This window comes from Aquila chrysaetos, chromosome 9, assembly GCF_900496995.4.
Source record: "Aquila chrysaetos chrysaetos chromosome 9, bAquChr1.4, whole genome shotgun sequence".
NCBI lineage: Eukaryota > Metazoa > Chordata > Aves > Accipitriformes > Accipitridae > Aquila > Aquila chrysaetos.
The window spans coordinates 6,954,342-6,980,485 of NC_044012.1; the positions used below are offsets into that span (position 1 = coordinate 6,954,342).

The 26,144-nt window shown below is 38.3% G+C and overlaps 1 protein-coding gene across 4 annotated transcripts in view; it reads right to left on the reverse strand.

Moving 5' to 3' along the window:
• The window catches only part of WWOX (WW domain containing oxidoreductase), a 548,624-nt gene that overhangs the window by 168,648 nt on the left and 353,832 nt on the right, over window positions 1–26,144 (reverse strand). The window contains exon 9 of one of the 4 annotated variants that reach the window (XM_030024234.2): window positions 293–328. The exons of the other annotated variants lie outside the window; for them this stretch is intronic. Within the exon in view, the coding sequence (XP_029880094.1) occupies window positions 308–328 (21 nt within the window). The 3' untranslated portion in view covers window positions 293–307. Of the gene's footprint in view, window positions 1–292; window positions 329–26,144 lie in introns of those variants that run through there. 4 annotated transcript variants of the gene reach the window in all.

Genomic DNA, 26,144 nt, shown 5'->3' on the forward strand with positions numbered 1-26,144 from the left:
GCCTCCGTATTTATGCCTAGCCTGCCTCACAATACTTGGGGGGGGGGTGGGGGGGGTGGGGGTTGTCTCTTATTTTTTTTGTTATAATAAAAACACAAAACAAAACCACAATCTCCATCTTGAGTTATTTATGAAGTCTCCAACTGTCTGAAGTGTCTAGCTCTCAGAGGAAGAGGAGAAACCTCCAGACATACCAGATTCTACATATCTAGGTCTCTTTTATCACTTGACCCTAAAAAGCAAGCAGTGATGAGAAAGGACATGTACACGTACCAAGTGCTTTATTTAAATCATCTTTCCCACTTCTTCAACATGGCACTTCAGCAACCTGGGAAAAGCAGCAAATTATTTTTTTTATTTTTTTTTTTAATATAGACTTTGGCTCCAGATAATAAAAGGATCTTTCCTATCATGGGAAAGACAGAATTTCTTTCTTTAATCTCCTCCTGTTGAAGCAAGCAATGTCACCTTAAAGTGTCAGGTGGAATTTATTTCACTAAGCTAACAATGCTCATTTCCTTACCCTGTTGTTCCTTTAAGCTTTGAGAGTCTACACACAGATGTCTCTGAAATGTAGTTCATTTTAAACATAAGGAGGGAAGGGAAGAGGAGGAATAGACTAACTTATCTCACCAGAACATCTTTATAGAAGCATGTGTCCCTGAAAAAGAAAGGCTTTATGCTTATAATTTCATTCAATATTTCTTTTCAAACATTTGAATAACGGGCTTTACAGAACATCTTTTTGATACTAACTGAACTTTATAACTAATAAAACCCTCTTACTGAGCTTTGTTACTTACACCTAGAATCCACAGTGTCTTTTACAAATAATAACCAGAGCTAATTATACATAGTAAATAACCCCGGCTTTCAAGCCTCCCCATATATCATTTTGCTAAATATTAATCACAGCTTTAAGCTGTCTAACAAGCTCCTAAAAGCATGTCATTACCACCGAGATCCCCCGCTCTAAACAGTCTCAAACTATCCATCAAAATCGCTTTCATAAAAAGGGCTGATTAAAACTTCCTGGCACGGGCTTTTATTTGTTCGCAAATTTGTTATTTGTTGGTTCTCCCCTTTCCCAGGCGACCGAGCCGGCGCACGCCGCCTCACCTTTAGCAGGCTGGGAGAGTTATCAGCCTCTCAGTACCTGCCACGGTACAGCTCGCTCTAGGTAGGCTGAAGGAGCCGCACCGACTCGGATCTCCTCTTTCTTAATTAGGACTTGAAACAATAGGTGGGGAAAATCAGGACCAAGCGCTATTATGTATTAGCTTTCATTTCTGTGCATTGATTGAGCTTATGTTGTTTTATGTGTGCGATGAAAGGGCAAATCAAAACCTATTTCTCTTTCTTGTCAATTCTCTTTCTCTCTTTCAACTATTTATCTTTGTGTTGTATTGCAGCAACAGATGGCACATTAAAAATGAATTCACTTTTGGGGAACTGTATACTGTGCAGCTTATTCTTACCATCTAAAATGACGATGTAATTAAGTTTCTTTTGGAAAGGTACCTATAAAATACAGTAACATAATGCCCGCTTAAGGAACGAGACATTTTATAATGGAAGCATTTGGGAAAGAACACCGGTCTTCCTGGCATAGGAACTCTTTTTGGCCTGAACATTTTCATATTTTAACAGAATTGCTTGCCTAGTTAAAACAATATTTATATCTATATACATATATCACTCAGCTTATTTCCCTCTCTAATTTTCACAGAGGAACTGGTTTCAAGTGTCTTCTACATTAGTTTCTCCTGGCATATTTACAAACAATTTTCTCAGCAGGACTCACTAGACTTCTTTAAATAATAGCTCCCAATAAATTCAAATAAATAATGCCATTGTCAGCAAGCACTGTACAGTAGGTCAGTTTACATGCAACACTATGAATGTACACTTAGCAAGGTGCTTAGGAAAAATAACCTTCCAGTCACATGAAAAAATGTTTACAGTTGTAGGCTCGTAACATTTTAAACCCTGCTCAGGGGATCACATTTGATGAGCAACAAACCAGAATAACACACAGGTAACGAACTTTCCTCGCCAGCATTAACACATTTGCAACAAATAGAAAACAATGGGTTAAACTTCTTCAAAGCACAGTCCCTAATTTGGTGGCAATTAATCGACTCAGATAGGAAAATCATATGAGTATCAGCTTTATACACCCAAAATAAACAGCAGCATGAAATACATTCCTTTTCTATGATCAACGGCACCTAACAATTACAGCGATAGTCATTAGCGGTCTGTAGGAAAAAGGAAAGTGTGTGTGTAGGAGGAGGGACAGGTCATACTGAAGCTGTCTTTTTATTAATCATCATTATAGGAAGGGAAAGAAGAAATATTAAATTTCCATTCTTATAAAATTTAGTCATTATTTTTCAAACTTGGTTACCTGCTTTCAGATCCTGAAATCTCTTTTGGATGCTTGATTGAAAAAAAACCAAAAACCCAAACCAACAAGCCACACACAACCCAAAACCACAACACACCCCAAAACAAAAACCAAGACAAAAACCCCACTCTTCAACAGAGCAATAACCCACAAATCATGGAGAAACCAGCAATATGCAATCACATGAACAGTTAGGATCCAATAAGTAATATATAACCCAGGAAAAAAGTTCCAGTTATAACAACATATATTTTCTCTGTTTTCTTACTGCAGCCCACTTTCCTACTTTAGCCATTCTTTAAAAAAACAAAAATATGGGGGAATTTACCCTTTAATAGAAAACAAAATCAAACACCACAGCATCTTTTCTTTTTCTTTAGGCCAAGAATGCCAAAACTAGGCAGTACTTTCAACTACCTTAAAATATTCCGTTAAAAAGGACAGAGCTAATCATCTCTGAGAAGAGGGAATGGATGGGGTTCCCCCCACCCCAAGATTGTATATATACGTGCTCCCCAGTCCTTAAAATATTACAACATGAGTTTGGGGGCTTTTTAAAGTATTGTTGTTAGAAATTTACTGCGCCTACGTGAAAGATGTTATTTAAACTGTTGTAACCTGGCCCAGTCAAAAGCAATTTGCAGGAGGACACTGAAAGGCAAATATATACATACAAGGGACAGGTCTGCTAACGCACTGAAACACACACAGAGCGCGACAGTTCCTTTCTCAAAATACATACATTTGAAAGTAAATACATCGCCCTGTTGAGCCAGGCTGCATTTAGCATCTCAGTTTTCCCTCCTCCTGCCCCCACAACAGTATGTCAGGGATGTTTTCATCCCCTTGTTTGTCTGTCTCCCCTAATCAGGACTCTGTTGTTGTACTGAGCAAGTCGGGGCAGTTAGTGAAAATCAAGATGGATTTAGTTTGGAATTAAGTAGATTCCCATGACAGGAAATATTAAGAGATGATGGATGTCTGACAAATATTTAAATAAAAAAAAAATATAATCAAGTACCATTTCAGAAAGCAGTCGGCAAAGCTAGAATTACGAAGCTGAACTTTAAACTAAAAGGAACATATTTTTCCAGGCTTTATGTATTAGCAATATTGCATTTAATTTAGAGATTAAATAAACACTGTAGTTTGAGGCAGCCCACGAGAGCTGAAATGCTGCATGTAGGCAGGCTTACAGTTTTGAAGCTATGAAATATGTCTCCTGTTTTGACACTATTGTAATAGCATAGTTGTTCACTTTCCTTGTTTCCATGGGGTTTATGGTCCATAAAGTTTAATAACAATCTTAACAGCTGAACAGTGAGCACACATCTCTGGGAGGCTGCTGTATGAAACAGGATCTGAATTTTATCCATGTAATTTTTAGTGGCAGCATATGTCCTTTTCTCACCACTGTCCACGTATACCCACACCATTAAAGAAGGCACCGAACAACACCGACTCACCTTGGAAAAGAGGTCACATCCCCTCTCGGCCTCCAGGAGCTGAGTGAACAGCACTTAAAACACCACTTCAGGTTATGAAATTGTTGAATTTCAGAAAAATTCAGGAAAAAGTTTGATCAAGGCATCCCATAGGAAAAACATCCAGAAGCACCCACAAACAGCGGTGGCTTTCTTCCATCTAAGTTGGTACCAAAAAAAATAATGCCTTGGGCACAAGATGACCTTCTGCTTTTAGAGGTGTAGACCTTCCTCTTCACTTGCTGTTTCTCTCACGAGTCTCACATGATGAGGGAGGAACACTTCAGTTCCTAGCAAAATTGGCCCCCAGCTTGTACCTTGACTAATTACTTTCCATGAAAAGTGAATGAAAAAAGGCTTAATTTGGTGGCAAAGAGATCAAATAGGTCGCTCCCCCCCCCAAAGAAAACAAAAAGTCACCACATTCAAGCCTCTAAGCATCTTTTTCAGAAAGAACACAAGCCCATGTCTGGTTTTATCTTCAGAGGTAGCCCAAAGCAGCTGGAAAAAGAGCTAAACAAACCACAGAAGGTTCTTCATCAGACAGCAAGTTCCCAAAACCACTGCAACTCAACCCAAACCTCCATCACCCTCTTACACCACCCTCCATCTGGCTCCTCTTTGGCTACGGTATCCTTCCCAGCTACCAAGACAAAAAACCCAACAGTTAGAAGAGCCGACGAGCCTGCAAGCACTTAAACTAATGTGGGGGTTTCACCTGCATCTCACCTGGCGTTAGGCTCAGCAGATTACCCACCAGTGAGCAGCTCTGCTTGCTTTGCCTGGCTTTGACCTTGGCTTCTTTGGGTTATGACCCGAGCGTAGGGGATCTGCTTTATAGACTGGGTTCTTCCCAGTACACGGAAGGTAGCGCAACTGATTCGTGATCAGGATCAGAAAGTAACCTTTGCGCAGAAATTTCTAAGGTTGGTTGAAATTTAACCCGAGCTCTCTTTTTAGACAGCCTGCTGGAAAATTTGAAGTTATATCAGTAAGTGATACAAGGAACACTCCTACAAAGAGAAAGCACCTGCTCCCTTGCAGCTTGGCTTTGACTTTAAATTTGATTAATTTGTGACTGCCTTGGACTAGAGTCCCAATTGTTGAAGAACTAGGTTGGCTTAAACCAACCAAAGGCAAGGCCCTCTGCCTACTGATAATTCTGTTCAACTCCCTATTCCACCATTTTCATGATTTTTTAGGGGTCTTTTTAAAATTAGAAGTAAAAGGGAACATTCAACTTTCAAACCTGCATTTACATAACTATTTGTAAGGAAGAACTATATACAAGTACAGAATATTAAATGACTTCCCCCTTTTTAAATAATTGAATAGATTTCAACTTGATTGTGTCTCTTTAACATTTCACTAGATCATTTTTTTCAATGAATTTGACACATCAAGTAATATCAGAGTAAATCTACCTAAAATATTTACAATTACTTGCAAGATATTTTCACATGAACCAGTAAATTGAAACTTCCTCTCAGAGGAGAGACATAAAAAAGTCATTTTTATGGTGGTTATTGTAATTTTAATAGGCAATTTCATAGGTAAACAGAAGTGCTTGATCTCCATTCACTACTGTATAACAGGCTGTGCTGCATATCTAATGGAATCACATGGATTTGTGTACAAAATGAACAAGAATTATAAATGGCTCCTTCTGTGATTTAGACTATACAGTTTTATGTACCTCAGCTACAGTGCCTAAGAAGAAAACACAACACACATTTATATTGTACAAACAGGCAGCCTACTTCCTTTGGGAATAAAGTTTTAAGAAGAAAATGCTTCAGGTTGGCATTAAAGCAGATGTTCAGCAGAAGGAGCTGTGCGCACATTTTCAGAGTAGCCTCCATCCAAGCTGGTTCATTGAAATGTGTGCATGCTCAAAAGATCTGAAATTTGTGTGGGCAAATGACACTTTCATGACCGGAGTAGATTAATAGAGTAATAGATTTAAAGGCTAGAAGGGATCATTATGATCATCTAGTATGACCTTCTGTTTAACAGAATTTAGCCAAGGGATTCCTGCATCAAGCCCATGGCTCATAACTTCTGGTTGAACTACAACCAGTATCTTTTAGAAAGACATTCAATCTTGATTTAAAGACTTCAAGTGAAGGAGAAGTCACTACATTCCTAGGCAAGTTGTTACAGTGCTTAATTACACTGTTTCTTTTTTCTTTCTTTCTTCTTTTTTTTTTAAAGTGTCCTACTAGCACCATTTGTCTAGCTTCAGTCCAGTCATTGGTCTGACTATGTGTCCTCCTCCTAGATTAAAAGTCCTTCTCTAGCAGAAGTTTTCTCCAAACATAGGTGCTTAGGGGATTGAAACAAGGGATATCTTAATCTTTTCTTCATGAAGACAGCACTTCTTTGTTCTTTTGCTATTGGATAAAAGTTGTCACCATTCTCATAGGTCTTTTCTGAAATCTCCAAAATGTTTACATGCAAACACCAACACTAGTACCAGTAGTCAAATAATATTTAATTTATAGGGGTAATAACAGTAATAATAATACTGCAAGTATCCCACTTGGAGAAGAAAAAAAGCCTGTAGCCATTTGGTCTTCCTCTTTCTTACAGACACTCATGCAAATATCCTTCAAAGAAAAGGATGAAATAAAAAATGACCTAAATAGGCTAAGTTTAGTCAGGCTGGAAGACATAAGAACAGTAAAACAGTTTAATACAGTACAGATCTTGGGCTTTTTTTCTAAGTTATGTTTGATGCAACAGTTCATGGGGAATAGGTACCCCTGTACTCCTCCACATCATGCCACATGGCTTGGGTCCCAGGCATGTTAGAGAAGGTTTTTAACGTGCTCTATACCCTTCCGACCCAGGCGTGCACAGAAGTGGGCTACAACAGTGCAGACTGCCAGCTACAGAGCATCTGAAAACTCTCTTACACCACAAAAATCCTCAGCTGCTTGTCAGGACAGCTTTATGGAAAGTGAGATGAGGTTCTGGCCCCGGCGTTTAACTATACTTGGCCATAACTCAATTTCTCACAAATAGCAATTTTGGCATGTTCTCTTTCTCTTGTACAACTGTGATACATGCAGTGGGAATAATAAATTACCATGCTATTACACGACAACAGAAATCTCAACGTGTTTGGTTATATGTGCAGAACTAAAAATGGGGGCTGCTTCTTTCATTGCACTTTCACTAGGCTAGAATCTAATATATTTACATTGTTTAGTAATGAACTACTGAACACGTAAGATTGAGAACTCATGGAAAAAGTGATTGCCCTTATGAACAGGGCTACTGGATGGTCTTTTGTGAAATGAAAGCCCAGATCTGTGTAGTTAGAATCACTCTCATACATTTCAAGCGTATATTGCAACGAAACTGAGAATGTGGGGTTTGGAGGAATGTCCACGAATCCCACTTCTGCTTCAGATGTGATTATACACCTCCTTGGAAAACACAACAATTGTATAATGCAAATACCAATGTCTTTTATAATTCATGAAAATCTCCTGATAAATTCCACTAATATTTGAGGTGAGAAGTTAAGAACAGGAAAACAAGAGGAATGCAATTCAAGACAACTTTTTACTTAGGGAAAAAAAGAAGCTATTTTCATTCTAAGAAGACAGTGGGTGGGAAAATAGATTTCTGCTAAGGAAACGAGCAGTCACTTTCACTGAAAAGGAAATACTGAGTTGCTTTGTCCTAAGGTCTCAGTGGAGTAAAGCCTGATGGTTTAACCATGGCATATGGGTTGCAGCCCAAGAGAGCTAAAGAGAAAATTTGGAAGCTCGTGTCAAATTTTCTGCTCTCTATATAGCTTTGGCCTAGGCCTCAGCAGTAGTCTCCAGGGATAGAATGATGTACTGCAATATAACAAGCTGCCTGACATTTTGAAATGCCTTAACCCCCAGCTTTCCATCCACCTTTTAGCCCTTGCAGCGTCTTCCCTTCCCACCCGGAGCTGCACAATGTACAGTGTAAGACTTCACTATAAAGAAAAAAAGTTGTCATATCTTTGTCCTTGAGGTATTTCATCAGCAATGACTCTTTGCTTCGTTAATAACATTTTCAGTAATATAATACGAAATGCCAGTTATTGTACAGAAGGTGGGGTATATGAATGTCTAATATCGCTCGCTCAGACACATGCCATGTCTCAGCAAAGTCTTGGGACTGTTTTCTAGTTTTTTTCTAACTGGAACGCAGGATGGGGGGGCATGAAAAAGGGAAAGCACTGTTTTCCTGTAACCTAAGAAACTGCAAGCGCCCGATAAAAAATAAAGCCTCCTGAATTACTGAAAAAAGAAGCTTGAGAAGCGCAACCGTGAATGTTGAAGCCAAGCCGATGCACACAAGAACAAAGAAATTTATTTTATGCTTCCAACAACTTTCAGATTTATAACTGGTAGTTGGTAGCCAAAGTCTTAAAACCACTGCAATAATTATAGATCCAAACCAAAGTCTTTTTTCCCCCTTTGACATGGAAAATGCTGCAGAACCGGAAGTGTTCTTAATTAAAAAACACTAAATGCTATTATAGGCTTGAATGCCGGTAGCCCATCTCACAGTCTCCCCTTTTTCTAAAAAGTCAAAACATTGAGGGGTTGAATATAGCTTCTCTCATACATTATCTCCCTAATGACTTTGACCTATTAATAAGTGGAATCTATCAAGTATACTCTCTCTTACAGTATTTTGTCAATCGTTATACGCCTCAATGGGGCCACCATTAAAAATCTGCCAATTAATTCATTATTTAGGACACTGTTACTATAAAATATGCTATGTATCATGCTATTTCTCATTATAACTATAGAAATGCTGTAAATTACAAGGTGAGATTAGTATTTTCTGCAATAAGAAGTGATGCCTTTTAATGATAATCACTATATACTTTGCCTTTTATCTCCTTCAGTGGGGCTTTCTTATAGCAGAACCATTCCAAGGGAAAACAACCTGAACGCCACACTGGATACCGAAAAGATATTCTTTCAAAACCTTTATGCTTATTTCCTGCCATTTTGTATTAAATCCTTTTTGTAGCAGAGTCTAAATATGCACCCTAAGTAGTTTTTATTCTTTCAAGAACATTAAAGGAAGATTTTTTCAAACTTTAAACAATTTCTTATTAGAAATCAAAATAAGATTTTAAAATATTATTAGGTATGTTAAACTGACTGCATTTTTATGTACTACATCTGAATAAAGCCCTTTTGCTTACCAAAAACATAGCTCTTGCACAGAAATGATTAATTGTGGCTTTCTGGTCAATAAAACACTAAATAAAATGAAGGATGAGAACCTAATGTGGCTGAAAGTCTCTAATGGAATTTATTAATTTATTTATTTTATTTCCTTTTTTTTCCTAAAAAAAAACTTTTGATTAAAATATTATTTTATTTAATATCCCATGGATAAAAAAAGCATTAAAGCTATTAGCATCAAGTTAACATGATTGCAATGAATAATGTGGAAAGTACCTCTAATAGAGTTGTTGCTGTGGTTTCATTTATTCTAGATGAAAAATGACATTTATCAAACATTTGATCTGATGGGCTATATATTTATGGAGAAACAAAAGAGAAGAGATTAACTGACAAGAAAATCCATTTTGATTAGACTATTTAATGTTCTGTGTATGTGTTACAAATAACCCTATTCCCAGGAGGATTCCTTTGAACTAGATTTCTTTAATTATTATTTTTATTTAGCACTGAGACCATATGACCTGTGAACATAACCTTTTAAAACACTTGACGAAAATCAAAGGTATTAGAAATTGATTCTATATTGTTTTCTCTGTAAGGAAAGTCTTATTGCTATATGGGATATGCTTGCTAAATTAAACTTCTATTGTTTTTAGATATATTTTTTGATATTATCATTTTAGGATCTCAGCTTGCACATTTCTGAATGATATTTCATTTGGAACTGCAACCATTTATCTAGTCGAAGCATCTGTGTGTTTAACATATGGACTGGAAACTTTCCACTACAATGACTGTGCTCTGCCAAAAAGCCAGCAAAAGAAAATGTTCTGATGTAAATACAAGCTGATATGGTTTTGAATCTTTAACCACCTAACTAAAGGAGAGTTTATTACGACTGTGGTTTTGTTGAAAACAAAAACAAAACCAAAAAACCCCAGAAAACCTGCAGAAACAGGCCTTGTATATTGCAAATCCCCATTTTCGCAACCCAAAGTGGGAATATAAGCTTAAAGGCCTGAATTTAACAAACCTAATTATCAAGGCTTAATTAGTACCAAGGGTAAAGCTTCATGGAACACCTGCAGACTTAATTTATGTCCTGACAGAGAGGAACAAGTGTTAATGGGCTGTATTTATGTTAATACCTGAACCTTAGAGAGCCAGTGGGATAAAACAGACTATGCACTAGTTTTCTGTTTCAAGCTACAGAACAAACATAAAAGATTTTAATCTTAATATTAGTTTGCACATAAGTCCTTGGGGAAAGTATAGATCTATTTAAACTTTAAAATTGGAGATGTAGAATACTAAGAAAAAAAGAAAAAAAAAGAAAAAATGCAAGTCAGTTTAGAAAGTGGTGTCAATGCAGAAAATATCCAACCAAAAAGTGTCCGTGGCCATTTTCTGAGCATCCTGCGAGCAGCTACTGGTTTTTTAAAACGTCTTACACTATATGACTGTTGCCTTCGACAGCATGAACTTAGATTTTCACTTGTCTGATGCGTAATACAATTCTTTGCTATATTCAGAAGGAAGGAAGAAAAGGCTACCCACCATAACCGCGGTGCTGAGAGTATTGCCTCTGCGTGCTGAGCCTTAGGGGACGTGGGCTTAGTTGACTTTGGGCTTTGGGCACCTTTTCAGAAGGCAGAGCCCTGTGGGGAACGGGGCCTCTTACGGTCTCCAGAGTTCTTGGAGCCCAGGCTATAAACGGGCCATATGGTGCCACCAGTCCCAGCTCTCATTCAGTGCCAGGAGAGTACAAAACATTATATATCCATGCTGTTCCCCTCTCTGCATGCAGTAAACTACCTTGAGGCTAGGGGGTTTTAGGTATGAATAAATAGCTCGTACGGTTTTCCCACTGAAGTTGCAATTCTATTGTAGCAAGACTGGTTCATCTTCACTTTGGCACTGCAAGCATCATAACTAATCTCAGAAAGATGGTATTTAAATGGCATTTTTCTGCCCTTCAATGCTCCTTTTGGTCCTTGGCCACACATACCGTTTCAGGAAAGATCACCTCCGGGAGTATGGCCATGAGGACAGCATTATAACCTCTGAATTACACTGAGATGAAGGGTGATGTTTATTATTATTATATACATCTGTCACCCAGTCTGGGTTTTTTTTTTTTCATTTCAGGTTCCACTAGTATTTTCAGCCCTGAAATTGCTCAGGTTGCAGAATGAAAATGCATAAACCCACCCTGTGCTGGCCTGTATATCTATTCATTATCCTTTTGTTGGTTTCTGTATTCACAGGTAATAAGGACAAAAAGTCATCTCTAAGATAATGTTCTCTGGTTCTCAGAAAAGGCCACAGAATGTCACCAAGTGACTACTGCATCCGACTTGCAACTTCTCACAAGGTTTCAAAAGGTGTCTGAATTCTCAAAACTAAATGAACCATAGGTTGTTCTAATGCTTATTTGTCTTTATTATTAAAAATGCTGTGTGTCCTCAGTCTATGCCTGGCTTAGGCTTCCAGTATTGGATCATATTCTGCTTTTCTGAGCTGAAAGAACAGTTCTTCAGAAATCTTCCCTGGTTGGTACTTACTGATGGTGATCTGATCACCTCCTGGCACTATTTCTGGTAAGTTAAATCTATTGAAAGTTGTACAGTTATTCCTACAAAACAGCTTTTCTCATCTCATGTCATTCTTCTTGCTCCTTTCTGAATCTTCTTCATATTTCTACCATATGTAAATATAATACTCTTTCTTTGCTCTTCCTTGAAATGTTTGTAGCTATAACCATAGATTTACTTTGTCCATTCAAATACAAATACGACCATCCTTTTATGCCATTTACAGCACAAATTTATCATTTTACCAGAATGTGTTCTCCACTAGCTTCCCTCCCCGTACAGCAACATCTCCTGTAAATAGGGCTAAATACAACTTTTCAACAAATTAATTTTCTGAACCCTTCTTTTACTTTTGTTCACAAATCATGAGCAAACTGATCCTTGTGTTCTCAGACTTACTTGATGAGAATTATTCACAAATTTTTCAATTAATTAAACCTGCAAGTCTTTACAGTTCACTCTAGTTAGGTAAATCAGTCATGCAGTATTCTCTGTCCTTTCAGATCAGACAAATTATATGAGTAATCAATAAGCTTGAATTATGTCATATGAAAACGGAATACACAATTTGGAACTGCATTAAACAATAGTCAGGCTTCATTTTTGTGAGTATACAGACCACCGAGCTCAGTTCCTCAAACATTCATAGACAGCAAATACGAAAGTGTAGCAAACAAAGTCAACCCCAAATTCTCTTTGCTTCCTACAAATATTGTAAGAATTGTTTCCATTTTTAGTTCACTTGTAATTCTATGTGACCACAGGCACACAAGAATGAATACTGCTTTTTACACCTAGATCTACGGCAAAATATAACCTTGCCATCATCACACACCCGGAGAAGCCCTGGATTTCAAGAATTGGGAGCTCAGACTAGGTAAGGAGGCTGGACTAGCGAGCTAGCCAGCTCCCCCCATGGGAAGGCAGCTTTGCTTCGCGCGTTGTGCCAAACCACGGTACGTTTTCCTGGGCTATCCAGCAAAAGGCACGAGCCCACGGTGCTGTGAGCCTGGGGACGCCGTGTCAGCGGGGCTGCCCAGCAGAAGGTCAGTGAAAATCTCCCCTTTTTGTCTTTTAACTAAAGGTCTGACTCTGCCTTAAGGCCTAAAACAGTTTTGCTGTCCGTCACTTTTGGTAAGTACACCAGGCTCGAGTGTCTACGGCTGCCCAAGAGAGAGGTAAGAGTATTTATGGGGATGACCCATAAGAATTCAAGCTAAGTGAAAGACACGCATCTTGGATGAGGAGGAATGGATAGTTTGGTTAGTGTCTGCTCCCACCACCACCTCCCTTAGGGTAACGGCAAGAGAATTTTGTAAGTTTTTGTTATCTTTTTTCCTTCCTATTTTATAATCCTCTGTAAAATATTGACACTAATGCTTCTTCCCCTCCTGCCTTTTTCTGGCAACGGCTGTTGATCCCACCCTTGCCACCAGCCCCTTCGCCACATTTCAGTGGTGTACAAACCATCGGCGCTTTCCATGGCATCAGTGAAAATGTCATCAAGGATGTTTGCACAGCTGTGAAAATAGGGGCTGTTGCGGGGCCGTGTTTTAGTGCTGTCAGCTGGAAAGTGCAGCAGACCCACACGACAACTGGTAGGGATTTGCATTATCTTGTAGGAGCCCCCCGTCACCCTGCATCTATCGGGGGCTCCTTCTGTGTGAGGACAAACTTCCTGAGGCTACATGAGGTGCTTACACAGCTTGGAGCAAAAACCATCCAGAACAGACAGCGTGGGCTCCGCATAACGCCGGAGGGGACTTTCACACATTTTCGGTCCTTAGACTTGGAAAGGTTTTTAAGGACAAAGTGGAGGAAGGCCTTTCCATCTCATGTGCAGCTTTCCAGCATCCCAGGGCATCACCCGAAATCTCGGGAAGAGTGGAGTCAGCCACCGCCTGCCCCCCGTGGACCTTCCCCTGCCCCAGAAATGCCTCCATCGTGCAGAGAGCCCTTGCACTACCTTCACAGAGCCACGGCCGGTGGAGTAAGTGCTGTCTAGTGCCCAGCTTGGACCTCCAAGGACATGAGCCCCCAGTGCCTCACCAGCCTCCTGCCTGGTGCCCCCAGCACCCTCAACACGCGTACCTTGGAGCGCTGCTGGAAACCTCTGCCCCGTTTCCAAGTTTGGAAATACTTTTTGAAACACTTAACAAGCATCTCACTGACGACAGGAATGAAATGCCGGTCTTGAGATAGCCTTTGCTCTCTGGGTGTGACTTGTTTTCCCTGCGTGAAAAGCAGGAAAAATAACACCTGCTTCTCAGGGCAATAATTAGCTATTGTCATGGAGGGGTGCTTATGGTGCAGTGAAAGTAAAAATGAATATTAATGGTAGCAGTAAACTGCTCTCTCTCTCTAGAGTCTCAAAGTTTACAAATGATCACTTCCTAAACCAATGCACAACTGAATTTTGATTCAAAAGCTAGACAATAAAAATAATGATAGTCATTTTACAGACTTTGTTTACTACCTTTATCAGGCAAGTTAATATCTCTTTTAAGTACATTTTTACCTCTGGCAAATTTATCAGACCTTGAAATGTGGTTTTCAAAACCGGATATTACACATTAACACCAATCTAATATGTACGATCATTATGGAAAAAATTCAAGCAAAGCATATTGATTTTTTTTCATGAACAGCAATAACATTGGTCCGTAACACACACAAGTTCTCGCACACGTACATATATGCATACGTGTTCTCGTAAATCAACACGGGCACAGTATTACGGGAAGAATATGGTTGAAGCCACGGCGTTGATAGGCGTAGGATCTTGCAATTCACATACGCTTTCATTTTGGTCACGTAACCATGTTTCAGAACAGTATGCTTTTTGTATATTTTGTAAAACTTGCTTAAGATAGACGATAAACGGAAATAACTCATTAATCAGATTGTCAATGAAAATTCTGAGAATTAAATTACAAATCCTGGACAAATTTAGTCATCAAGTTCTCAAAACACCTTTGGCATGGAAAGCCAGAGATCTCTGTGAGGTCTAAAAGGTTGATTTCTTAGGTTTCTTAAAAGCAGAAACAACACTTCTCATACACAGTTTCAATCAGGCTGTTTTTTTCTGTTTTCTAATTTCATTTCATCCTACTTTAACATGGCGTTTTCCACCTCCCTCAGATCTTCCCACAGAATCAGTCAGGCAGAAGAAACAGTTGAGTAGCTCGTGCAAGCACGATGCTTGAGCTGGTCACAGTAATGTGTCCTGGACACATTAACCAAATTTGCAGAGAAAAAGTAAGGAGAATTTTCAGATTGTGGTGAAGTTTAACATTAACCCAAACTCTATGATAGAAGGCTGTCTTCAAAACCACATATTATCTGCTACCAAGTATGGTGAACCCAAATAAGAACAGGAAAAAGAAAGCCAAAACAGCTCCTAAGATTTTATTTTCCACTTGGGCTAACATCAGTGAAATGAATAGCCGTTTTGCTTCAGTAGTTGCATTTCTTTTGGGGTCATCTTTTGCTCAGCAGGAGTGGACAAGGATGAACTGGGATTTATGGGGCTTTTAATTTTTATTCTTTAATGTTTCTATTTTCTTGCTCAAATATATTTTTATTTAATGTTTTGAAATATAGCTTCCTAGTTCAACCTCATTTTAGTTTCCCAAAGTAAATGCAATTTATGTGTTGAGGTGAAAGAAAATACAGAAAGAAAGAATGAAAGTAGTGAAATTTTTCATATTTCAGACGAGAGCAAAATCTTTACCTAACTTGAAATATTTTTCCATGCTAGCTTAAAAATCCTTAAAATGAGCAATTGCTCATCAACTTAGGAGTTATATATGTGAAATCTCCTGCACACAAGTCAGGGCCAATGCACGACTGAAGATTTCTAACCATTTGTTAAATTTCCTACTCTGCAAGTGCCAAAGGATTGCAAAGTAAAAATGAGCAAGTGAAGACAAGGTTTCAAGTCACTAAACCGTAGAGATGTCGCAATCCTTTTTGGAGGGAGATACTGCAGTTGCACTGTAGTGAGGAGAAATCTCAGTTGGCTTTACAGCCAACACAGGATGTTAGACTTTTTTAACAGAAAGAAAACGGCAGAGAGAAGTGCATATGAAGAGAACAAGAAGCAGCAGCTCTACAAACAGACAACGAACTTTTACGGTGGTACTGTTCAGCTACATGAAACTAAGCATCAGCTGCTGAATTTACATTCTGCGGGTAGTCTGTTGACTTGATATGTGCTTTAATAAAAGAGGATCCAATATGGATGGATGGAAGTTATCTTATGAATAAGACACAGAAACTTTAGCTATTGAGGTAAACATACAGACAGTGTCTTCCTGTGCACATAGGATTGCTTAGTTAGACTGAAACTCTGACTAAACAGATTTAGTCAGCACCGTCAGCTCATAATAGTAGCTGACATTCCTATGTGCTAAAATGCAACCTCTTATCAAACACTATAAACACTAGTGGGCAAGTCAGATCCTTGTTGTTTCTTATTTAACATTAGTTAAAATCAATGGACCAATCAAACAGCAGGTTCCAGGAATCCTTTTGTTTGCTTGCTTTTTTGTTAATGGAGAGTTTAAAACTATTATTTAAGGCATTTTGCGATCTGTCAGTAATTGTAAAAGTCATTTCAATTTTGATAGAATTCAAAATACAAAAGGCAAATATACTGCACACCGGACCAGTTATGCACTAAGAAATGTCCTCCAGGTACCCTCAATAAGCAAGGTAACAAAGTTAACCTTACACTTTCAAAACACTAACCAGCCCTTAACTAAATAACTCTCACATCACCCCCTGCAGCATTACCAATTGCTTTTCATAGATGAGGAAAGCAAGGCACAGAAATGTAACTGAACTGCCCGAGGCCGTGAAGTGATTCAGTAGCATGGAGAGATCTGAAGGTCAGAAGTCCCCGATTTCTTCACCTGACCACTGCCTTTTTATGCTGCATTTGTCTTTGGTTCAGTTGCTTATCTGGGTGGGAGTCACCGATAGCACTAAACTGTTCCTGTGCTCCTAAATTTTAGCATTTATTTTAAAATCCTAATGTCAGAGTGAAGGCAAACTTCCACCAGAGCTAAAATCATAAATTTCTAGACCTCATAACATCTTTACCTTCATGATTTCCATACTTCTGCACCCCTACCAAGATTCAGAAGACCTACCGGGAACATGAAGCAGCTGTAAGAGTGCTAGACCACAGGCTTCGAACAGCGACAAGAAGTACCTTTACCCATCCCATGGAGCCTGTGGCACAATCTGGATTTTGTTTCGGTTTGCTTTTTTTCCGAAATACTGACCTAAATATTGCATTCACTCCATTCATCCCAAACCTTGTCAAAGGATTCTGGTTAGAAAATGAGAAATATTATATTATGATGAGTAAACATTATCTCTCTGTTGCGCCATGCAAAAACTCTGCAAATAGATAGATTGACTTTCCTTTTTTCTAGCACTTTCCCCATCCCTGATCCATATTTATTCATGGCATACACCAAAAGCCTTTCAATGGTAATAACAAGGTTCACTGACATGCAATTTTTACAGCTGTTACAAACAACAAAAAGAAGAAAATTCTGGTGTCCCTTTATTTAATAAATTACCAAAAGTGTAATTTTTTGAGTCCTAATACATAAATCTGTGTTCTTAAATACAGATTTAAAATAAAGGTGTAATTTATGTAGCATGATACTAATCTTCATCCCTGCAACAGCACTGTTAAAAAGAGATACTTCTCTCTGTAATAACAGAGTATTTTGGACACAAAGTAAAAAACAAGAGGAAACTGGAGGAGAAAAGGATGTCAAGAAGAGTGACTTGCTTTTTAAATTATTTCTACTGTGTCCACATGTCAGTGTAGCTTTGCCAGCTTCCCACAGTAAGCAAGCGAAAGCCAAAAAGTAGAAGGAAACATTGTCTCCCAGTTGCAGGCTTTATCCCTGAACTTCCTGGCTTCTGTGAGTTTACGTCAATACCTCGATAATAATTTTGATTTATACAAGCTATAATCTTATGGTTTCATAATATTTTAAATGTAGGATTTTTAGAATAATCATGTCACTGTAAGTATCCCTGTATTTTCTAGAATTGTTAAGTACTTTTTGCATCTTAAAATATACATAGGAATGTGGTGCTCTCTAAAAACATACTGTCTTAAATTATGCCACATTAACCTGGAAAATTCTTACTAGATTACTCAAAAATCTTTTTTCTCACACCAAAAAGAATGGTCATTAGCAAAAGAAGTGATCAAATTTTGATGTAAATCTCACATGTGGACCTCCTTCCAGTGCACACTGAGATTACAGCTGATTTCAGCAACAGATGCACTGAACTTGTGTGGCACCCTCTCTGATGTTACTGAGATTGCATTTACTATATTTTCTTTCCACTTCTTGAAAGAAGTAAAATCACGTGTATCCCACCTGCTACAAAACACTAAACCACAGATAACAAATATGTACGAAGGAAGAGGGTAGAAGGAATTTTTTCAACTCATATATGACTGGGTATTACGGTGTTTTTTTTCAGGAAGAAAATTGCCGTTCATAATAAATCAACAGTCTTCTAAACACCGCTTACACATCCACGCATTCCAGACTGTTTTCCTTGTATCCTCCTCATCTAACAAAATCTAAAAACCAAGCAAGAATATATTTCGTTTCATTGCTTCAGTAGCAAAATGGAGCGGGAGCTTTACCAGTCTTATCAGTTTCTAGTTCCTCTCACACATGAAATTCATATTTCTCAGTGTCACTGTCCTTAGAAGAAGAGTGAACACAGCATTCAGAATCATTAGTCATCTTTCATGCTCTGGAGGTCCTTCTCGACCAATTTAGTAAAGAACAATGCTGCGCAAAAGAGACAGGATGGCTGCTAATGACAGGCAACAGTTCAATATTTTATGCCACCTTAAAAAAGTTTCAGTAACTGAAGGTGTTCTCACATTAATTCTTTGCATCAATTATTGACAGAGAATTTAATTTAAAGGCAACTAGTCAGTAACCTAGGGGTACTGTTTTAAATAATTTATAATTGCTGCATGGGTGTAATCATATTGCTATTGATTAAGATCCAATCACTTCTACCAGTCCAGCATGTCTTATGCTAATTAATTTTAGTGATATCACCTTTTTAACTCTGTATTCCCTGGTAACAGGAACTCATTATTAAAAAATAATTTAATCAGGAGCGATCTTTTAAAGTTTATTTGATTAGTACTTGCTAGGCCATTGAAAAAGCAGATTTAAATGGAAGTAAAAGTAGAAACTGAAGAAGGATAAAGACGGTCTGATAATTTCAAGAGAAAAGCAAGAATGCTTTAAAGAACTAAGATTTTTATTAGATATGGGAAAGAAGATTAAGACAGAGTTATCATCATTGCCCCTTGATCCTGAAGTTGTTACATGCATTAACTCCCATTTAAATCAATAGAAATTCTGAAGATCAGTACCTTTCCAGTGAATTGCAATTCTCAGTATGGCCAGCCTAGGACCAGACCCTCTTAACAACCCGATAAAATACAATATAACATTTCAAGACAAGAATGGAAAGTCCTTCACAGTGTATCCCTCTCGTGTCTCACCTATCAGTCCTCAGTAGAGGCTGATTCTGGCCTTCATCCGATTCACAATGGCAGAGGCCAGTATCTACTGGAAGCACTTTTTCCACTTTTTCAGGCTGCCCCCAAGTTTGGAAAGTTCTTCCTCATACGTACATAGAACTACCTCCTCAACCTTAAATCCCTTTCAAACATTCTCCTTTGCTGGCACGTCAACAAAAGGAATATTTAGGCTGTTGGTGACTGATGAAACCTGCTGGCCACGCTGATTTATCTATCATTGTATTGTTGTTTCTTTGTGCTCTACTGTCTACTTAGCGCATCGGTGGTCTCATGTTGTACGCACAGACTGTAAACTTCAAATCGGGAGCTGCCTTTTTACTCTGGGTATGCACTTACCTGGTGCTCAGCAAAGCAAAAATGACTTGACCCTTAGGTGCTGCAGGGATACAAGCAATAATAATATAGCAAAACCACCTCAAAGCATGGCAGTACACATTTAGTTCTCCAAAGTCTGCAGTAGGCATCCCATTCAAGCACTTCAGTTGATTTCATTAGATCCAGAATACCCCCTTTTTGATGTTACTAATTACTGATGATAAATGCTTCCTGCACATATAAGGCTTCATCTATAAACAGCAATTTGAAAACACAGAGCCTTCAAGGGCACAGTCTTAACGCTTTCTTGTGAAGTCTGGTGAACCTATTCTAGGTTTTCCCATGAAGGCTTCAACAAACTTTACAGACAGTTTAAAACTGCAATAGAAGCAGACAGACATGTGAACAGTCAATGCTAAGGGAAATAAAACCTTTCTGAAAGCAGCTTTTGCCTCTATTTTTCCTCCAGTTAAAGACAGTGGGAAGGGTGCTACTGACTTCAATAAGAGCAGAATCTGAGAAAGTTTTCCTTAATAAGCCCAGATGTTTGGAAAGAAAGTTAATACAAGGATAAAAGTCCAGCATGGGAAGGAAGAAACTGGAACGCAAGGAGGAGGCAATAAAAAAAGCACTAAAGGGGGCCTATTCCTGATCTTTTGGAGTCTTTCCATTGAGATTAGGGTGCTGGATGGGAGCATGGGCAGACAAGACATCGTATATATCCAGTATCAGCAAGGACACAGGCCAGGGACTACGAAGACAATGAGTATAATCATATCTGCTGAAGTCAAAACATTAGCCTGTAAGTAAAATGACAAACCCTGTAATTTGAACTTGACACATGCTAGGAACAAACATCCACAAACTAATGCCACAAAGGACATGCAATCTTTGTCCCTGAAGACACCATTATGTAAATGAAAATGAATCTAGTCCACTTTGAGGTTTGCAATCAAATGGGTATTTTTAATATCAATAAAAATTGAGCTTTCCCCAGAGAATCCAAATCAAGCCGCTTTCGCAGAACAAAAGGAAAATGCTGAAACATATATGCTTTTAAGATAACTCAATGAATGTAAAATTGTTAGCAAAACCAGTACATTCAAATCTACTCTGACAAATAAACTGGCCGGAAGAATAAACTGATCTGACATTTGTATTCTCTTAGAAAAAAGAAAGAGGAAGTTTAGGGACAGCACAAAACACCTGGGTACTGGGGGGCCATCGCTCCAGCAGGCACTGTCCACCCTCCACACCCATTGCAATCAGCACTCACTTTACGCTTTTGGGGAAAAAAAATCCCAGAATACCAACAAGGACGGCCTGTGATCTATTCTGTTCGCGTGATACAGAACAGTGATACACGATGGTGTAAGTGGCTGTTGTCTGTTAGACCTATGATTTTCATACATAAGGTCTTTAATATAAATCTATTATTATGCACAAGTACTAAATAAAAGTAATATACCATTAAAAACAAAAGAATAACGAAAACAGTAATTAAGCACGTATGCTTTGTTTTTTAATAACAAAATTGATGCCCCACGGATCAACCTCATTGCTAACCTACCCTGAATATTGGCTTTGTTAACAAAACTGCAACTGCAAAAGGTTGTGTTTGACAGTCACACCTGGTAGTATGAGACTATATTTCAAACGGTTTGGGGAAAAAAAACACTATTAAATTTACTGAATACCTTGGCTAGGGTTAAGTATTTTATGCAGGCATCAGCATCTTTAAGGAGTTCACCTTTTAAAAGGAGCAGGTTTTTTGTTGTAAATGGCACTGACACTACAACAAGAAAGTTCATTTCACAAAGATGATTCATTAAGAAATAAAATATTCATGGCTGACAGCTTGAAGGATCGCCATACAGTTTTATTCTAATGCACCTGTCCTCTTTGTCAAGTCCAATATGGGATGTCATGTCGCCAAAGTTTTATTTAGAAATTGTTTGTCAGAGTGAGCTTTCTAATGTGAATGAAAAATTCATTCCCTCATTAAGAAGATTTTCCATGAAATGTCTAGGATTTTCAATGAACACCAGGACATGAACCAATTACTGTTAAACACTTAAAGAGACAGTGTCCTAGCTCACTCAGCAAAACCCTCAATGCACAAGTATATGGAAAGAACTCAATACCTATCAGGAAAACACAAATGAAATATCAGTTTTATTTTGGTTTATGTGTTCCTTACTTCTTTCCACTTTCTCTCTTTCCTCTTCTCTTTTTTCTTTTTACAGTGACAAATGGAAAACCATGAAGTTTGAGAGGTCTTAGTCAAATGCAAATACAGGATGCTGAGTATTTGTATATGACTTGAAGGACAAAAATGTGGCATAAATTTATAAAGACTCATATTAATTAGGCAAAGAGATACGTACATGTAAAGCTGGCAACAACATTTAGTCATGTGTATTTGCTGAAGTCCTTTTCATTTCTTTTTTGTCTTTTCCTCAAAGTTTACCCGCGCCACCTAAGCGAGCACCTGCCTCAAGCCCTGCACCTGGAGGATCATAGGACTGGCACACTGCAAAGAAATAGGCATTGTCAAATCACTTTCTAAGGTGTAATTTTTCTTTGAATCTCGCAGGACTCCCAAAGTACATTGAAAAGCTGATTGCATTCATTTATGCAATGATCTACGTCCCGTACACTTTATTTTTTTCCTTAAAGGAATTTCACTCGTGCTGACGTCTTCCCTATGACCAGGTCTCCACAGACATGCGCTCTTTTCGCCCAGGTTTTCCCACTGCGGAAAATAATTTAGCTCCTCATTCCAGACTTCAGGCTGTCGGACAGCCCACCTGGAGCAGAAGCTGGGCTGCTGGATATCTGCAAACCTGAGACACCTTACACCTGGTCTAATCTCTTCCCTGCGTACCAGCGCCTGCCATCAACGTGCTCCGGACCTACCCACCCCACGGTGCAGGTGGTCCGTCTACACGCAGCAAGTCTGAAACCTCCTGAGCTACAGCTCATTCACTGCCCGTTGGTACCACCGCTCCTGAAGGAGCCAAGCTTCCCCAAAGGCTATAAAAACACCCGGGTCAGTGTCGAGGCTCTCCAAATACAGGTGACGTGCATGTTTGCAGGGACAGCCTTGCTCTCTCCTCCCCGGGCGAGCAGCGGTGGCAGGATGACGTCTCTCTCTGGTCGGGGATGGACACCCACACCTACCCGTGCTGCGTCGTCTTGGCTTGTGCTTCATCTCGCTCTGCAGCACACAGCGTGGAACTCACAGAGTTTACACAAGACCTTTCTCTCTTGGGTACAAAATCTCAATGCTAAGTTAAAAAACCTCTAATTTTCAGTAATTCAAAGAAGTCGCTTTTTTTCTTTCTAATAAATGTTAGTAGCAATTGGAAATCTTGTAAAATCATGCCATGTACATTAATCCTGTTAATGGCAAGCAGATACCTCAAAATAGTGGCCTATCACACGGTTCCAGCCATCCAAATCCCCCACCTCTAAAGAATTCTAAAAAAAATTGGGGGTTATGTATATTAGGGTTCAGTTTGAATCTGTATGTGTAGCTAACTTTCCCCTCCTTGCACCTCCAGGAATTTTTCTGTGTAATCTATATTTTAGAAAGTACAGCCCATTAACTTTGTGCAATGCTCCCCATAATTACGTTCACTGGGAAAACGGTCAAGAAGTATTTACATTCTTCTGAATTTGTAAGTTTTGTTCTAGACTACAGTAGGAGATATTTCAACAGATGAAGATGTATTTTCTTAGCAGATCAATATTAATTTATCCAATTGTTATGGTCTCAAGAGCCAAAGTGTGTTCTTGTGCTAAGCTGAGAGGAAAGTGTTTATTCTGAGCAAAAGTTATTCAAATATTTATAAGACTAGATAATTTAGAAAAGAAAACACAGATGGCATGAGGCAACACTCAGCCATATTTTTTTAGCCACCTTTTCACTTATTAAAGGCAAGAAGTCTAAATGGGCAGATAGTGCGATCACTAATTTCCTCATGCAATTTTCAGCCAAAATTCCAAGTTCAGTTTATTTTTTGTCCTGAAGAAGTGATGCAGCTAGGGCTGCAGAAAGAAGTCCATATAGTAACAGAGAGTTTATATTCGTCCTTGACTAAATTTTTTCAAGATGTTATGGAAAACTTCCTATCAAGGCTGTACATATCAGTTTAAGTTCCATAATGCATAATAAAAAGCCAGTTTCTTGAATGGTAATACCTAATTCTAAGCAAACTGAAGGCAAATATTAAGATCTTTCTGCCATGGGATAACACTGATATGAACCAATCATCCTTATTTACTCTAGTCCTTATAGTCCTTATTCTACTTCACATGCATAATTAAAAGCAAAAGCCAGAGGAAATCATTAATAGTTTTGTCATCTGCAAAGGTCACCCAGTTGTGCATCATAATTATACAATCATAAATGCAAGGCATTATTATTATAAACATGTGAAGAAAAGGAGCTAATACGCTTAGTCTCAAAATTTGTCTTGAAAACCCCTTTCTCATCATTTCATTTACAAGGCATACTTAGAAACTGCAACTATTTTAGTCCTTGCAATCTGATAGTACTTTTTCCTTGAAGTAAGAATAGAACATGCCTTCCAGCTACCATTCTTTTTTTAAACACCGATTGTACTATAAGGTACAATAAATTATTGCAATAACCTTTCACCCCTCTAGACCTAAGTTCAAGTATAACTGATGTTAGAAAGAAAATGAGTTTGTTATTTTAAGCTTAATCACACCAGACACCTAAATTCTCACAAGCAGTCCAACTGAGGTGCTCTGCATTTGGTAGGCTCGTTCCCCCCGTTCACACCAAAGGCTCCCCAAAAGCCCACCCGCAAATCACAGCTAACGAACTCCGTCCCTGATTTAGCAACGCGCATCAGATGTGTAACCCTATCTGCCTGAGTGGCCCACTAAAAGCAGTGGGATTATGCAGGCATGTAAATGTGTGTGTCTGCTGAAATGTTGGCAGAACTGGGGGTGCCAGCGGTCAGGAAAGGGTTGTAACACTAGAGGAACCGGTACACAATGAAACTTTCTGTAAAACAGATCAACTTGTCCTTGCCTGCTAATACAACATTTTGAAAATGTACTAGTTTTTTAAAGGGCAGATTAGGAGTTCTGGGGCTCTTAGAACTAGCAAACACAGAAAATCAATTAAACTAACATGTGAAGCTTAAATATATCGCATTGTAAACTCATATTTTATGCCTCCGCTTTAAGTGCACTTAGATGATCTCCTGGAGGAATTCAAAAAGTGTTATCTTATTTTGTGCCCAAAACCAGAAAAAGAGCTCCACTGGGCTTGCCAGGCTGTTAAAATTAAAATAGCTGTTTGAGCACAGCATAATATATGAGATGTTTAAGGCATTTTCCCCTAGAATTTTGGTTTATCTTCTTTAGTTAATTTTCTGAGATAAAATCCAGTTATAAATAACCTGGAGGTACTCTCAGTCTGCTGCTTGTGGGATGGCAAATCTTTAATAGCCAGAAATTCTGCCTCTTAGAGATCTCTTGAGGGAATAATAGTACTTTGAAAATTATCCAAAGGAAAATAAGCAAAAAGATTATAAAAATTATAAAAACCTGTAATTATGCAGGAAGTTATACTATATTTATAAGCTAATGAACTATCACCCATAGGCTTTTTTTTTTCCTTTTTAAATACAAACATAAAAATACTCATTGACTATAATCAATACAAACTGCTGATTTTCACCACAATTGATTATATAAGCCTTACAAGTACATGCTAAAAAAATTTCTGCAGGATAAACCCCTACAGACATGTGCCAGACCTATAAAGAGAAATAAAACCTAAAAATTAAAACAGATGTGGCTAAAGAATTGAAGCAGAACTGCCCAGAACTTTTACTTTTCAGTACTCTAGAATTAAGAAAAGAGTTATACCCTGACAGCATGTAAAACAACTGAAATATGAAATTAATACTTTCTCTAAACCAAAGACTACAATAACAATATCCTGGCTGTCATCCATTGACTATGTATATAATTACCACAGTGCCTACTACTAGAAAAGTAGGAGGCAATTCAAAACAAAAATTGAGTCTGTCAGACTAGATACTGTAAGATTTATTCTTGTCAAAGATCTGTAGGCCACAAATAATAATTGAAGTTCAAGCAGTAAAAAAAAAAAAAAAAAAAAAAAAAAATTTTGTGGAATATAAGAGCAGTCTTTCTCTTTTTTTTAAAGGTCTAAAACTGCTATAGAAATCTGCAAGTCAATCACCTTGTCAACATTAGCAAGGAAAACAGTTGAAAGCCATTCTGACAGGCAAGGTAGAAAGGAACACATATTTGTAACATAATAGAAAAAAACTGGTAGAGATTTAGAAAAGAAAAATCTGCCTAACTATTCTCCTTGACTTTTTTGAGGTTACAGAGAAGGTTGATGATGGTAGTGCAAATGGCATAATTTATTTGGATTTTCAGAGTGCCGGCAATGAAATTTAATGTATGAAATGGAAGAGCTACGAGGACGGACAAAGGACCTAAATTTGAGTA